This window comes from Eriocheir sinensis, chromosome 67 (genome assembly GCF_024679095.1).
Source record: "Eriocheir sinensis breed Jianghai 21 chromosome 67, ASM2467909v1, whole genome shotgun sequence".
Taxonomy (NCBI): Eukaryota; Metazoa; Arthropoda; class Malacostraca; order Decapoda; family Varunidae; genus Eriocheir; species Eriocheir sinensis.
In genome coordinates, this window is record NC_066575.1 from 2,085,704 (window position 1) to 2,102,096 (window position 16,393).

General features: G+C 45.7%; 1 protein-coding gene across 1 annotated transcript; it reads left to right on the forward strand.

Moving 5' to 3' along the window:
- Nucleotides 1-824: 824 nt before the first annotated feature.
- LOC126987916 (retinol dehydrogenase 12-like) lies at nucleotides 825-16,242 on the forward strand. The gene is made up of 9 exons (XM_050845496.1): nucleotides 825-1,008; nucleotides 4,339-4,500; nucleotides 5,747-5,839; nucleotides 6,487-6,614; nucleotides 7,612-7,726; nucleotides 12,094-12,285; nucleotides 12,901-13,013; nucleotides 14,599-14,688; nucleotides 15,303-16,242. The coding sequence occupies exons 2-9, from the start codon at nucleotides 4,365-4,367 to the stop codon at nucleotides 15,405-15,407; spliced, it is 972 nt and encodes a 323-aa protein (XP_050701453.1). The 5' UTR covers nucleotides 825-1,008; nucleotides 4,339-4,364; the 3' UTR covers nucleotides 15,408-16,242.
- Nucleotides 16,243-16,393: the final 151 nt, after the last annotated feature.

The window sequence follows — 16,393 nt, forward strand, 5'->3', positions numbered from 1 at the left end:
CACACCCTCACCCCCCCATCCACACACACACACACACACACACACACACACACACACACACACACACACACACACACACACCGGACGTCCAGCACAGGAGAGAGGGAAGTCACAAATAAGGGATGAAAATAGATTAATAAGGAAAAAAAAACATGGTTAATAATAGTACGAGGAAGAGATGTAAATATTATGAAGGGGAGAGAGAGAGAGAGAGAGAGAGAGAGAGAGAGAGAGAGAGAGAGAGAGAGAGAGAGAGAGAGAGAGAGTGGACAGTGGGATAAAAGGAGGAAGAGGAGGAAGAAAAGAGAGGGAAAGAGGAGAAAGAAAAAAGATAAAGGGAGGAGGAGGAGGAGGAGGAGGAGAGAGGAGGTGGGATGATGGACAAGGTGTTTTAGATGAGGAGGAGGTGACATGAACTTCCCTTTCCCCCTCCTCTCCCCCCCCCCTTACCCTCCTCCCCTCCCCTCTCTCTCTGTTGACTCTGGCCGGGACCGTGAACCTAATTCGTCCCTCACTCTTCTGGCATCCACGGAGTCTCCAACTGCTCACTCTTTGACCCTGAAGAACATGGACAACAACACCAGAAATGCCTCCCTCCTACTCCTCCTCCTCTTCTTCTTTCTCTCTTCCCTGTTTCTCCTCCCCTTCCTTCAGCCACTCAGAGGCAATATTGAAGGTGAGGGAGAGGGGTGATAAGGTGCAAGTCGCCGCCGGAGTGAGGGAAGTGCGGGCGATGAGAGATAAGCGGTTCCCTAATGAAAGACTTATCAAGGGAGGCTGCCGTGCACAGGGAGGTAGGGAGGCAGGGTCCAGGGAGGCAGGTGGGTATGCCAGGGCCAGGCAGTGCTCGCTAGCCGCTCCTGGGGTGAGGCAGCACCTCCAACGCTCCTTACTTATCCTCCTCCTCCTTCCGCTTCATTCCCTGTTGCATCATCTTCTCATCGTCGTCATCGTCCTCCTCCATCTCCTCCTCCATTCCAGGATCATCAGCCAGGACTCTTTTTGCCTGTAAGGGTTTGTGTGGTGCTTGCTGTGTGTGTGTGTGTGTGTGTGTGTGTGTGTGTGTGTGTGTGTGTGTGTGTGTGTGTGTGTGTGTGTGTGTGTGTGTGTGTGTGTGTGTGTGCAGCAACGATTAATTTGATGTTCATGCTTAAGTGTTCAAGCTGGTGTTTGTTGGTGCGTGCGTATATGCAGGTGTTCAGAAACATTTGATATTCGTTACGTGACCACTCTTGAAATGCTGTCACGCAAACACGTATATACGACTACGAAGAAGAGACTCGCCTTTACCGCCGCCATTCAGTGCCAGTGCCAATATTGTAGGCGTCGTCTTGGTGGCCCAGTACCGGGGTCACGCAAGGTGCAGTGCTGTCACCCGTGTGCCCTATGGTTCAAGGTTACGTAGCGAGGTGTTTGGCCGAGAAACAAAGGGTGAAAGCCTAGGAGTCATAGGTAAGGAGGGATGAGGGAACTATAGGGAATAGGGGAGAAAAGAGTGGGACCGACATAAGGCATAAGAAAGGAAAGCGTTTGAGAAAGTGTGAGAGATGGAGGGATGGAGAAGTGGGAGTAAAGATACGAGGCATCAATTTACATAGTGCGCGCACACACACACACACACACACACACACACACACACACACACACAACATTCCTGCTTCATACTCTGTTGGTACATATCCTGCTTTCCTCACATCCAGCCTCCGCTTTTCACAGACTTCTTTTACCTGCTTTTTTTCCCCTCTTGTACTGCCTGGAGCCTTTTTTGGAGAGACTGGCTCTTTTCCCTCCCTCCCCCCTGCATCATTCCCTCCCTCCCTCTCTTCCTCTCTCTCTTTCTCACTCCTTCCTCGCCTCTTTGCCTCGTTTCTAAGTATTCTCCCCTCAGTGTCTCAGCAACTCTACGGTGATACACTTCATGCTTCACTCGTCTCCATTCTCCAACGCACTCTACCATGTCTTTTTAGTTCTCATGGGGCCAGTTTTACAGTCCAGTACAGCATGTTTGTAAGCTCCTCAACCAAACACAAAATACTACGAAAATGACTTATACACTATTTGACGTTTATATAAAATGAAGGAAACTATAGAGAACCACACATGAAATCTCTTTAGTATCTGGTATTGAGTAGAAATAACGGATCATTGTGGAGAATATAGTTTGGTTTGGGCGCTTGCAATGACTGGGTTGGACTGTCGAACTGACCCACAGTCTCATTCACCCATCGGTTCACTCACTAACCCCCACCACACTCTGCTTCTCCTCTAGCCTCTATTCCTCCCCCCCTCCACTACATCTCTCTCTGGCTCACCTGCTCCCTAGTGCGTATTTTTTTATTTTAGTCACGGGTATAGGAAGAAGAGGAAGTGGGTTAGTGGTGATGGTACAGGTGGGGGAGAAGGTGTGTGTGTGTGTGTGTGTGTGTATTGCATCCCCTCCACCCCCCCCACCCCCCACTTCCCCGCTCCCTCACCTTACTTCCCTTGCTCACAGATAATAACCGCCCCAATGCACCCAAAGATCACGTGACTGAGGATACCCTACACACACACACACACACACACACACACACACACACACATACATACACACACACACACACACACACACAGGGACCTTGAAACCCAGTAAATAGTCATGTAACGTCATGATCTCTCTCTCTCTCTCTCTCTCTCTCTCTCTCTCTCTCTCTCTCTCTCTCTCTCTCTCTCTCTCTCTCTCTCTCTCTCTCTCTCTCTCCGTGTTCCACCGTCTGTCTCTCTGTTTGTCTTTCTATATGCGCTTCTCTGATGTTAATGTTTCATGGCTCAGGAGTGAAAAATGTCTTAAAACCTTCGCCGAACCAACATCAAAATTCAATCATACTCACACACATTTTTTCTCCTTACAGACTGACAAGGGTAAATATAAAATGTCTGGAAGCAATAAGATAACTGGTACTTTGTATGTGTGTGTGTGTGTGTGTGTGTGTGTGTGTCCCCTGCCAGAAAGAATGCCTTTTAAAACTCCTTCCCCCAGCCAGGACGGGTGTTAATCTCTTGCATATTATCCTCGACCACCAATACAGATGTCTTTTGAGCACACTTCTCTCGCCGTCAGAAGTCTCTCAAACTCTTTTTCCCTGGCAGAACGGACGTCGCTATATCTCTCTTTGCCTGCAAGTATGGATGTCTCATGATTTTTTTCTTTTTTGCAATACTTGTGTCACGGAAACTTCTTCCCTGCCAGAACGGTCGTCACTAAATCTCTTTCCATGCAAGAATGGGTGTCTCTCTTAAAATTATGATCTTTTCCTGCACCACAGACGTCCCTCAATCTTTTCTTTTCCTACCATTGTTTCTGCCTCACGCATTCATATTTCACTGCCAGAACCGGTGTCTCGTGAACTCTCTCCTTCCTCTGCCCGACTAATATAGACTAACACTCTCTTCTGCACAAACTGACATCAACAACCTTCCCTCTTTAAAAATGGTGTTGACAATGGTTCACACACTTTTCGCCAGGCAGGACATACAGCTAATCTCTCTTTAGTCGAAACTTATATTAACAGCCTTTTCCTCATTAGAATTTGTGTTGACAATCGTTCACACACTTTTCACCAGGCAGGACATACAGCTAATCTCTCTTTAGTCGAAACTTATATTAACAGCCTTTTCCTCATTAGAATTTGTGTTGACAATCGTTCACACAGTTTTATCAGAGCAGGACAGACAGATAATCTCTCTTATGCCGGAAATAATACTGACAGCCTTTTCCTCTTTAATTAGTGTTGACAATCGTTCACACATTATTACCCGAGTAGGATAAGGGCACACAATCTTTATGCTGCCAAAATTGATATTAGCAGCCCTTTCCTCTTTTACAATGGGTGTTGACAATCGTTCACACACTTTCCCCGGGCAAGACATGGCCAGACAATCTCTTATTTTCTTTAGGGGGTGCCTCTAGCGCCGGTGGGTGTCTTGAGGGGCCACTTGGGCGACCCCAGCTCGTTGGTGGCACAGGCGAATTTTATTTATAGTGGATGCCGTGATGTTTCGATTGGCCCATGCCGCCCCCCGGTGCTTCACTTGAACGAAGTCGCTGAAGTTAGGGTTGATTGAAGATCGGAGATGGTTGAAAAATCAGCGTGTTTTGGTGGGACTCGAACTTAGCCCCGCGGCCCCACGCCCACACGCTGACCACTCGGCCACCGCCCTAACCTATTTTGGCAAAACTGCTATTAACAGCATCTTCCTCTTCCACACACTCTTTCTTCATGGCCAGACAATCTCTCTCTGGCCTTTTCCTCTTTTACAGTGTCTTTATTCATTCGTTCACACTCTTCCCCTGGGCAGGACGGTGTTGAGGGTCGGCCAGCACCATGTGGACGGAGGTGGCGGCCGCGCTGGTGCTGCTGGTGGTGGGCTTCAGGGTGTGGTACAGATGGCAGGCCGGCGTGTGTGGCTCCAAGGCATCCCTGGAGGGCAAGACTGTCGTTATCACCGGGGCCTCGGCAGGTGAGTGCATGGCCCTCTTCCCCTTCGCCTCCCTTTCTCTTTCTTTTTCTTTTACTTTTACTTTTTTTGTGTGTATGCTTCTGCAGGTGTGAAAATTTTGCTCTCTTCTGATATTTTAAGTTCTCTTTTTCACACTGTCCTGTATTCTTCCAACCATTAACTCTTTCCCCTTCTTCACTTTTTTTTTCCTTCTCTCACACACTCTTTCATCAGAGACTTCGATAACAGTTTCCTCCTGCCACCATTACCGGAACTCCTACAGGTGTGCGTAGGTAACCCTCTTCCTCTTACCATCATCTATCACCCGTTTTTATTTCCTCTTCCTTCCTTCCTTCCTTCCTTCGTCAATATTTACATGGAGATTACGCACTTAGGTAAACGTTCATCTTCTTCTTAACATCCTTATTTTCTGCTTTCTCTTCCTCTCATCTTCTTCCTTTTATCTGATCTACATTTCTTCCTTCCTCTCAAGTCAATACGCAGAGCTTCTATCATCTTCATCATCTTTTTCCTCCTTTTCCTCCACTCGTTTCTATTGTCTTTATTCATATGCTGTCTGGAATTGCTTTTTTTTTTCCTTCGAGCACGCGGCAAGTAACCATTTATATCTTCTTCCCATGATCTCTTTATTTCCTGCTCCGTTATATTGCCTTTTTATATATTTTTTATCCTTCTCCTCCTCCACTCGTTTCGAATCTATTTCTGTTCATATAACTTCTACAACCATATTTCCTTTATCTTCTTCTTATGCTCCCTTTAATTCCTGCTCCGTTCAAGTGCCCTTTTTTTTCCTCCTTCTCTTCCCCCACTCGTTTTTACTCTTTTTCTGTTCATATGACTTCTACAACTATTTTTCCGTTTTCTTCCAGCACGAGACAAGTAACTTTTTTCTTCCCTTTTCTGCTTACTGCTCTACCTTCAATTCCTTCTTTATCCTCGTGCCTTTTTTTATGCTACACTTTCTTTCACTTTTTTCCACTTATGTCCACTTTCTTTTTCTACGCCATGCTTTGAACACGCGGCAGTTAACTTTTTTTTCCGTTTTCCTCCTTCACTCCCTTCAATATTCCTCTATCCTCATGACTAAGCTTTGTACCCCTTCTTTCCCCTACGTCCTACTTTGATCATGTGGCTCCTTACATTCCCTTCCCTATCCTTATGTCTGTTTGTTTTTTTATGCTTAATTCACTTTTTTATCTTCACCCCCAATTCGATCACGTGGCAAGTAACTGTTGTATCTTGACAGGCATCGGCAAGGAGGCGGCGAAGGACCTGGTGAGCCGAGGGGCGCGTGTGATCATGGCCTGCAGGAACGTGGAGAAGGCGGAGAGGGCGGCGGGTGAGTGGGGGAAGGCAGGACGAAGAGTGAAGTGAATGGGGGAAGTTGGGGAAGTGAAGTATGTGTAGGTGTGTGAAACGGCTAATGAATGAAAGGGTAAGAGTGTGTGTGTGATAATAGGTGTTGGATGACCTTAACTGTATCTGGTGACCTTAACTCTCTTTATGACCGAGTTACCTCATGGCCCGGGATCTTCTGCCCTAAAATGACCCGGTGAATGTCTGACCCAATAAGAATTAATGATGTTTTGATTAAATACTCTTCTTCTTCCTCCTCACTCTTCTTCTCCAGTTGTATCTTGTGACCTTGACTCTCCTTATGACCGAGTTTCACCATGGCCCGGGATCTTTTGCCCTAAAATGACCCGGTTAATGTCTGACCCCATAAGAATTAATGATGTTTTGATTAAATACTCTTCTTCCTCCTCCCTCTCCTCCTGTTCTTTCTCCTTTTTCTCGTTCATTTCCTCCTCGTCATCCTCCTAATCGTCCTTTCCACCCTCTCCTCTTCCTCCTTATCATTGTCCTCCTCCTATTCCTACTCCTCGTCCTCATCCTCCCTGTCTTCCTCCAACTCGCACTCCCATCTCTTCTCGTCCTAGCCCTCTTCCTCCTCCTCCTCATTATCCTCATCTCCCTTCCCCGCAGCCGAGGTGAGGGTGTACGCGCGTGGCAAGGGCGAGGCTGTGGTTCGTCAGTTGGACACGTCTGACCTCGCCTCCGTCAGAAGCTTCGCCGCCAGGATCTTGAAGGAGGAGGAGAAGCTGCACGTGCTGGTAAGTGTGTGTGTGTGTGTGTGTGTGTGTGTGTGTGTGTGTGTGTGTGTGTGTGTGTGTGTGTGTGTGTGTGTGTGTGTGAGTGTGTTTGCTCTCTCCTCCCTCGTTTTATTTCTCTTCTTCCTTCTTTTTTCTCTTTTTTTTCTCTCTGCTCAATGTATTCTTCCTTTCTTCTGCATTGCCTTTCACTCTTCCCTTCCTTCTTTATCACCATCATTTTCCTCCTTCACTACTGTACCTCATCTTTCCAATTCTTCACTCTCTCATTCTCTCTCTTCTCTTTCTCTATCTCATTCACTCCCGCCTCATTTGCCTTCTCTACCGTCTCCATCTCATTCATTCATTCCTTTCCTCCTCTTCTATTCTCATCTTCCTCCATCTTCTTTGTTTTCTTAATCTTCTTTTTCAATGGCACCTCATTCTCCTCGTCTTATCCATCCTGCTTTTTCATCATCTTTTTTTTCTTATCCACGTTTTTCACTATCATCCGGTCTTCTTTCCATTCTTCCTCCTCTTTCTGATATCTTTCCTAACTTATTTTTCAGTGTTCTTTACCTCTTCTTTATTTTCCTCTATTCAATTTATCTTTCTACACCTTTTTTTTAATCATCTTTACCTGTGTCTTTATTTCCTGTTTATTTTTTATTTTTTCCTACTTCCTTATTTTTCTATCTTTTCTCGTCATCTTTGCCTCTTTCTTATATAACATTTTTTCAATCCTCTGTACCTTTATCATCATGACCTGACCCTTTCCCACCTTTTCTTTCTTCATTTTCGACGCCTATCTTTCTTGCTCTTTTTCATTTTAACCTCTTCTCTCTCTTCCTTTATTCTGTTCCTCTTCACTTTATTTCTTCATTCTTAGCCTTTCCTTTTTTATCCTTCCTTTTTATTCATTCTTCTTCAATTTTAACTTTCTCGCCATTTTCACCTCGTCCTCAACTTCCTTCCTCTTCACGTTTTCTTAATCACCTCCACCTGTCCCTCTCCCCTTCAGATCAACAACGCAGGTATCTTCGGCCCCTCCACGAGACAGGTGACCCAGGACGGCCTCGAGCTCACCATGGCAACCAACTACTACGGCCACTTCCTCCTCACCAACCTCCTCCTCGGTGGGTAGTGGGGAGTGGAGAGTGTTGTTCCCTTATTTGTATCGCCTTTGCTCCTTTCCTTTATTCCTTTTTTTTACTTCTTTATGCTCTATATTACCATTCACTCTCCTTCCGTTTCTTCTTTACCTACTATTGTTCCTTTCCTCTTAACGTTTTATATAGGGTTTTGCAGTGAGCTCGACCTGCCATCTGGTGGTTGTCTTGGAACTACAAAAAAATATTATGCAAAATATTTTTTCTTACAAGTTTTTCGTTAGTATTTAGAAATCATGTATTTTTATCACAGCTACGGTACAGAGACAATTGTAATAGTATTTGAGAAACAAAACATCACGAGAAAAGGGAAATTAAAAAAAATATATACTTTTTCCCACAGAAACAATCGTCACATGCTATATGTTGTTCAAGATGCTAAAGATATATGTATTCTGATTTAAATTAGAAATATGAAATACGTTTAACACTTGCTGACGGGAGCATTCGATATGTTTTGGAGCAGTGTAAACAACCTCCTGTGTTCTTGACTGAGAGATAAAGTAACGCATCGTGTGTGAGGTAGGGGCGTACCAGCTGGAGGAAATGTTGAGTGGCAAAATTTTCACTACTTGTAAAAAATTGAAAGCATGACACCATTGTTTGACTTGCTTGCCTTCTCTTTTCTTGCATGAAGGAAATATTTATCCATGAATTCCCACTGATGCATTCCTATTAATCATTGGATAGAGTGCCGTAGGATTTATCACTGAATGCGTTTTATTTTTCCAACATTTTTATTATAACGTCATGAATAATGTACAGCACTCAGATTTTTTGGTGTAAACATAATATTGACCATTACAACTCCGATATACTTGCTGCTAGTTTGGAACAGAAAAAATGTCACTTAAGCCTCGCTGGAGTCAAGGTTCCGCAGGTTTGAAGCTGACAGATGTTCCAGGTAGGTGGCAGGTCGAGCTCACTGCAAGACCCTATAACCGATCACTTCTCTTCTGTTTCTTCTTCATCTACTTTTGCTTTTTTCTTCTTTACGCTCTACATTATCAATCACTTCTGTTTCTTCTTCATCTACTACTGTTTCTTTCTTCTTATCGCTTTACATTATCGATCACTTCTGCTTCTTCTTTTCTAGTATTGCTCCTTTCTTCTTGACGCTCGACATTGCCGTTCGCTCTTCTTCTGTTTCTTCATGTCTTTCACTGCTACCGCATCCTCTCAATACTTCATTACCTTTCAAACTTCTGTTTCTTTTATACTTCTTCCTCACTTTGTTTCTCCTTATTCTCTTTTCTTCTCGACCTTTATTACTACTCTTTATAACTACTTTGAGCAGTACACGGTGGACCCTCCAAGTAGACAGCTTCCAATTGCTGGGTTGCAGGTGGCGGATGCTAATCCTACGGTCAGAGAGGCTGTGGCAAAGTTAAGGGGTGGAAAGGCACTTGGTACCCGTAACATCAGTGCGGAGCTGCTCAAAGCTGGAGGCGAGGCCATGATCCGCGGGTTGCATGCGGTTTTGACTGCCGTATGGCACTCTGGTACCATTCCTCCTGACTGGAAGAGGGGGTTGGTCGTCCCTATCTAGAAAGGGAAAGGGGACCGACAGGACTGCAACAAATACCGTGGTACTACACTGCTCAGTGTGCCAGGTAAAGTGCTTGCCCACCTACTGCTGATGCGAATTCGCAGCCAGCTGCTGAAGCTGCAGAGACCTGAACAGTCTGGGTTCACACCTGGAAAGTCAACAACTGACCGTATCCTAGCGCTTCGCGTACTGGTGGAGCGCCGACGAGAATTTCGACAGGGGATGATGCTTGCAGCTTATGTCGATCTCAAGAAGGCGTTTGACTCAGTGCATCGAGAGGCACTTTGGGATCGTCTGCGACTCCGTGGGATTCCTGCGAGGACTATTGGTTTGCTGACTGGCCTGCATTCTGGGACAGAGAGTGCTGTGAAGTGTGTGTGTGTGGGGGGGCTTGTCCAGCTTCTTTCCCGTGAATGCGGGAGTGAGGCAGGGCTGTGTCCTTGCCCCATCACTTTTCAATACTTGTATGGACTGGGTACTAGGCAGAGTTGTGGATCAAAGAAATTGTGGAGCATCCATTGGCAATACCAGGGTCACTGACCTTATTTTTGCCGATGATGCAGTGACTCTTGCGGAGTCGCTGGAGGTTTTAGTGATGGCTCTCGAGGCACTGCACGAGGAGGCGAAGCCCTTGAGACTTCAGGTCTCCTGGGCCAAGACCACGGTACAGTTGTTTGGAGGCTTTCTAGATGGAACAGTACAATCTGTGCATACGTGTGTCGGTTCGAATCCCCACGCTACCACCAGGGATTTTTCAGTCACCGCCGAGTGGCCTAAGACTACCCACATGCTGTCCAGAAGACCACCCATCAACCCGGACTCTAGAAGAAACCGTCCAGTGAATCAAGAATGAGTTCCGGGGGGCAGCATGAGCCAAGCATAACTGGCGCCACTATAAAAACTGCCTGTGCCATGACGGGCTTGGGCCGACCATCTGGCCCCTGAAGAAAGCCTACCGGCGCTATAGGCGGGGATGTAAAAAAAAATGTGAAGAAAAGAAATCCATGAGCCACCTTTAAAGAAAAATTCACACATTGTAGGAGTGGTGGTGGTGGTGGTAGTCGTAGCATTCTCACACACACACACACACACACACACACACACACACACACACACACACACACACACACACACACACCTTTCTCCTTGTATCCCACAGCAAAAGCGTCTCTTATTACCTGGATATTGGCCGTATCATTGCACCAAGCAGAAGGTTCGATATTATCCCCATTACGTTACCTATTACGTGGATATCGCTGACATTTACTATCGTCATCAACGTATTCGCTTAGATGTGTTATTCCTTAGCAGCTTAACGTAATGTTACAGAAGCCATTTCCGTTCCTACTTTCTTCCTTCCCTTTCCATCTTTACTTCTGTTTAGTTATCACCTCTTCCTTTCCTTTCTTTCTTTCTTTCTCCCCTTCCTGCTATGTTTAACTTATTTTCTCGTCATATATATCTTCCTTATCTTCTTTCACTTCCTTCCTCTTTCTTCAATTCTTCATTTCTTTCTAATCTTCCTTCCTCTCTCTCCTTCCCTTCCTCCCTCTTTCTTCAATTCTTCATTTCTTTCTAATCTTCCTTCCTCTCTCTCCTTCCCTTCCTCCTTAGCTAACTCCCATTCCTAATTCATACATTTTCCTTCGCTGTTCTTCCATAATTCATACCTCTTACCCTTACTCCATTTCTCCTTCCTTTTCTACCCTTTCTTTTAATTCATCAATAAAATATGACAAACACTTCCTTCTTTACCTTCTCTCCCGATTCATCAATAAAAGAAGACAACACTACTTCACTACCTCCTCTCCTTTCACCACATCAATAAAAGAGGGATAGTTAATGATCCTTCCTTCCCTACCCTTTCTTCTTCCCGTTCATCAATAAAAACTAGTAGATAATACATTCCTCCTCCACCTTCTCCTCCCTCGCTCTACTTCTCTCCCTCCCTCTACTTAATCTTCTTTCAGTTCAACAATGAAAGAAAGCACATTGATCAGCCTTCCTTATCTATCTTTTCTTCTTCCAATTCATCAATACAAGTAAGGACAAAATACTCCACCTCCATCCACATTCGTTTCATTCACCAACCCTCCGTCACGCCCACCTTTCAATTCATCGATAAAAAACTTTCCTCTCCACCCCCATCCACCTCCACCTTACAATTCATCGATAAAAAACATTCCTCTCCACCTCCATCTTTCAGTTCATCTATACAAGTAAAGACAAAACACTCCTACACCTCCATCTCCACTTAAATTTGCCAACGATACAAAAATGGGTGGGAAAGTCCTCACAACTCCAGATTGCGATATCATCCAGAGGGACCTCGATAGGATAATGCAGTGGTCTGAAGAGAGACAAGTGTCCTTCAACCCTAACAAATGTTAAGTCGTGCACTTTAGGCTCAGAAATAGTAACCATTCATTACTACATGGGTGAGGAGCCACTACAAGTCGTACAGGAAAAAAGACCTCGGGGACAGTATAAGGATTGACGATGCCCATAAAACACTGCAAGTCCGGCCCCTATACGATGCAATACGATGCTCCGGTTCACAGCGAGAAGCTTTGAGTATGAGACGCCAGGAGTAATGTTGTCCTTGTATAACCCGCTAGTAAGGCCCCACCTGGAATACGTCATTCAGTTCTGGTCCCGTAATTACAAAAAGGTCATTAAGTTACGATTAAATCACTAAAGCAGGCAACCTCGTAATGATATAACAGGGTTTCTATTGTATGTTCATCCATATTTCCATGTTTCCATGTTTCCCCTCCTTCGCCAGGCCTCATCAAGCGCAGCGCCCCGAGTCGCATCGTCATCCTAACCTCGGACACCCACGACCAGGTCAAAAAACTCAACCCCGACTGCCTCAATTTCGAGCACGACCACTACTCCTCCGTCGCGGCGTATGGCCAGTCTAAGCTCTGCAACATCCTCTTCACGTTCGAGCTGACCAACAAGCTGCAGGGGACAGGTGAGGCTCGGACAGGTGGGGCGAGGGGGAGATGAATGTGAGGGGGGATGGGAGACTGGTAGAGGAAGGGAAGGAAGCTGCATGGGACAGGTGAGGCTCGGACAGGTGGGGCGAGGAGGAGGTGAATGTGATGGGGGATGGGAGACTGGTAGAGGAAGAGAAGGAAACTGCAGGGGACAGGTGAGGCTTTAACAGGTGGGGCGAGAGGGAGGTAAATGTGAGGGGGGATGGGAAGCTGGTAGGGGAAGGGAAGGAAGCTGCGGGGGACAGGTGAGGCTTTAACAGGAGGGGCGAGGGGAAGTATTCATTGTATTCATGCATGAGCGTGCGTCTGAGTGTTTCTGGTAAGCTTGATGAAAGAACTTAGTAACGATCATAAAGATAGTTTGTGTAAGTTTTAATTGATACGTGAATGTGTGTGTGTGTGTGTGTGTGTGTGTGTGTGTGTGTGTGTGTGTGTGTGTGTGTGTGTGTGTGTGTGTGTGTGTGTGTGTGTGTGTGGAAAGGTGCAAACCATACAAGCAGTCTAAGATGATGTATAAACCTGAGTATTCTAAATTGTAATACATCCTGAGGGCGTGTGTAGCTGAGTGTTTGTGCGTGTCCCTCCGGCAGGCGTGACAGCTAACTGCGTCCACCCTGGCAGCGTGAGCACCGAGATCTTCTACAAGGGCGACGTGACGTGGCTGCTGTGGATATCGGGCAAGATTATCTACCTCATAGGGAAGGTGAGGAGGCGAGGCTGTCTTTGGCTCTCTGGCGCGGTTTCCCTTGATCTTTATTTATTTATCTATTTATTGGAATTTATTGGTATTTATTAGTCGTGATTAGGTTTGCCTTTTCTTTATTTTTACTTCTTCCAATGTATTTCTTTTCTTTCTTGTTCTTTTTTCCCCTTTCATCTCTCTCTCTCTCTCTCTCTCTCTCTCTCTCTCTCTCTCTCTCTCTCTCTCTCTCTCTCTCTCTCTCTCTCTCTCTCTCTCTCTCTCTCTCTCTCTCTCTCTTAATCAAAAGTAGTAACACCTGAACTCCACGAACACAGATTAAGGGCGTTTACCTGTGCCACTCACGAGCCAGGTAAACAAACATCTTCAAAGAGTTCTCCGCCACACTGCTATAAACAAATTCCTTCATCAGAGACTCCGCACTTCAACCCCCTCCCCCCCTCACGTCCACTCATCCCCCCCTCACCTCCTATGAGTCCTCCTCCTTCCTAATGTCTCTTCTCTTCCTTAATTAAGGGCCATTCACACATACACGATCTTGAACGTGATATCTGCACGACTTCCATTCGTGCATCACTCGAGTTCATAATCGTTGCCCATCGTCTAGTCCAGGATCAAAAGACACTTGTGATCCTGGTCTAATCATCGTTGAGGAAATCCGTGTACAACGAGTGATGGCCGATAAGACGGCAAGGTGAGCTGCGCTTATTTTTCGTGCAGTCCTCGGTGTGGCCGGTGACTGTGGCAAAGTTCGGAAAGGAGTGCTTTAGACATCGTGCATCAATTTCACTGATCGTCTAGCTATCGTGAAGCATTCGTGCAGCTTTCGGTTTAGGTCGGGCGGCACTCGTGAAATGGTCAGGCACAAAATTCAAATTTTGGCCGTTACGACAGCTACCTGACACCTGCACAGAAGTTGCACGATAGTTGGCAGGCGAATCGTTTGCTAACACTTTTATACCCATACTTCTCTTTCTGTTCCTAATACTATATAGTTTTCATGACGCCCTTCCTATATCCTCCTTCATCGCATACTTCGTTCTCCCCCCCAAACTCTTCTCCCTTTATTCCTGACGTCTTTTCTTTCTCTTGTCTCCCACGCCATATTGTCTCTTTCCTTCTCCAATGCCTCTCTTCATTCTTACCCTGGCGTTTTTCTCTTCTCATTTTTTCTATCCCTCTCCTTTCTCTTCCCACTTCTATTGCCTCTCCTGTTTCTGATTTTTGTTTCTTCTCCCTTCTCTAACTTCCCACCTGCCTCCTCCTTCCTCCTGATCCAGACGTCTTTGCCTTCTCTCTTCCCCTTATGTCTCTCCCCTCCTTCGATGCCTTTCCCCTCTCTGATCATGATGGCATTTCCTTCTCCCTTCTCTCATCCCCTTTTGTCGCTTCCCCTTCTCCTATACCTCTCTTCTCTCTTTTCTCTTCCTTCCTCCAATGCCTCTCCTCCCTCTGAGCCTGACGCTATTTCCTTCTCCCTTCTCCCATCCCTCTCTAATGTCTGTTCCTTATCCCGTCCCTTTTCAGTCTCTTCCATCTTCCAACGCCTTTCCTCTCTCTAGCACTGACGCCTATCCCTTTCTCTCAGGACGCAACACTCGGGGGCCAGACTGTCGTGCACGCCGCTGTGTCTGAAGAGCTGGAAGGCGTCACTGGCAAATACCTCGTCGACTGCAAGGTAGGTGCTGTTACCCCAGGAAATATCGACCGCCTTATGAACGACAGAAGAGAGTGGACGAATGCCAAAACGACTATTCTCTGGTGACTCTTGAATGGTGTATGTTTTGAACAGTTTTTTTTTAGATTATTTCAAGATGTGAGATGGAGTTTACTTTCTTGGGTGACTTATACCCACGCAACAGCCACCTTAGGAATGATATAACAAAGAGTAAGGGAAGGCAAGGGAGGATGAACGGTGATATCTCAGCGGTGCAGTGGTTAGCATCCCTGACTACGAATTTGCGGGCCTGGGTTTCATTCCTGGCCCGGGCTCGATAAATGAATACCTGGGAACATCTGGGGAAGGTAAACTGTGGCAGGTAAATTTTTGGTGTTTTTTGGCAATAGCTATGGCTCAGAAACATGTAAATACGAGGCTCTGAGTACGATAATCTGGCAACGGTGCTTTGGCCTCTCTATACCATTAAGAAAAAATAAGGCTAACATTCTATCCCAAACTCCTTAACCTGTCAATCATTAAGAAAAGTAATAAGGCTGACATCCTATCGTGAAGTCCTTTGCCTGACTATCAATAATAAAAAGAATATAAGGCCGACTATTTTTATCTCACAGGAGGCCAAAACAACGGATCTGGCCCTCTCCAGGAAGTTGGCCAAGCAGGTGTGGGAGGCCAGCGAGGTGGACGTGAAGCTGCAGGCGGAGGAGAAGGACTACTAGGCGGAGGACACGTGACGGACGCTCGGACGGGCGCCACGAATTGGACAACTTGCATGCACGGACAAGGACGGCGATGAGACGTGAGGAGAGAAGTAGTGAAGGAAGAGAGAACCGCTACTATATAGGCAGGAAGACTCTTAACGGACGGACGCACGGACGGGAGGAGTCACGGACGGGGAGACTTGTATACATGGACACGGACGGAGATGAAAGGGACTTCACAAACGAAAGAAGAGGAGGAAGTACAGACGGAGAAGAAAAAAAAACATTAACAGGCGGGAGGAAACTAGAAAATAAGAAAGAGAAGTAGAAAAAAATATGAAAAAAATAAGAAAAGGAATGAAGGACTTAAGAAAAAAATAGAAAACACTGAGGAATGAAGACTTTTTAAGGTGAAATAATTAAAGAAGATTAACCATTTTATCTTCCTCAGAGTTACTTAATATTTACAAAGGGACGGAAATTTGTGCGCAAAATTTCAATTAATAGCAGAAGTTCCTGACGAGAATATGTTAATTGTGCTTCTAAATTATTCCTTCGCGACACTTCAAAATAACTAACTCCTCTTCATTTTTCAAGCTGATGTTTCTTTTAATATGAGATCGAGAAGCTAATTTTGTGTAGTTTTGATGTGCGCTTAGACGTTGTGTTGTGTGTGTGTGTGTGTGTGTGTGTGTGTGTGTGTGTGTGTGTGTGTGTGTGTGTGCTTGCGTATTACTAATGGGAAATACTTGCATGAGTGTAGTTCTGTGTGTGTGTGTGTGTGTGTGTGTGTGTGTGTGTGTGTGTGTGTGTGTGTGTGTGTGTGTGTGTGTGTGTGTGTGTGTGTGTGTGTGTGTACGATTATAACACCCTAAGTTTGCAATTTACACACCTTCAAGACACCACCACCACACCTACACCTGGCTCGGCCCACACCTGCCACCCACACCTGTACAGTGATTCACCACACACGCGCCCCTACAGGCCCAAACACCACCCTCATC

Excerpts from the sequence above, each read along its gene's own strand:
- LOC126987916 (XM_050845496.1), top strand. The coding sequence starts at position 4,365 with ATGTGGACGGAGGTGGCGGCCGCGCTGGTGCTGCTGGTGGTGGGCTTC. Across the intron at positions 7,727-12,093 it reads CCTCACCAACCTCCTCCTCG|GCCTCATCAAGCGCAGCGCC; the intron begins GTGGGTAGTGGG and ends CTCCTTCGCCAG. Across the intron at positions 14,689-15,302 it reads AATACCTCGTCGACTGCAAG|GAGGCCAAAACAACGGATCT; the intron begins GTAGGTGCTGTT and ends TTTATCTCACAG.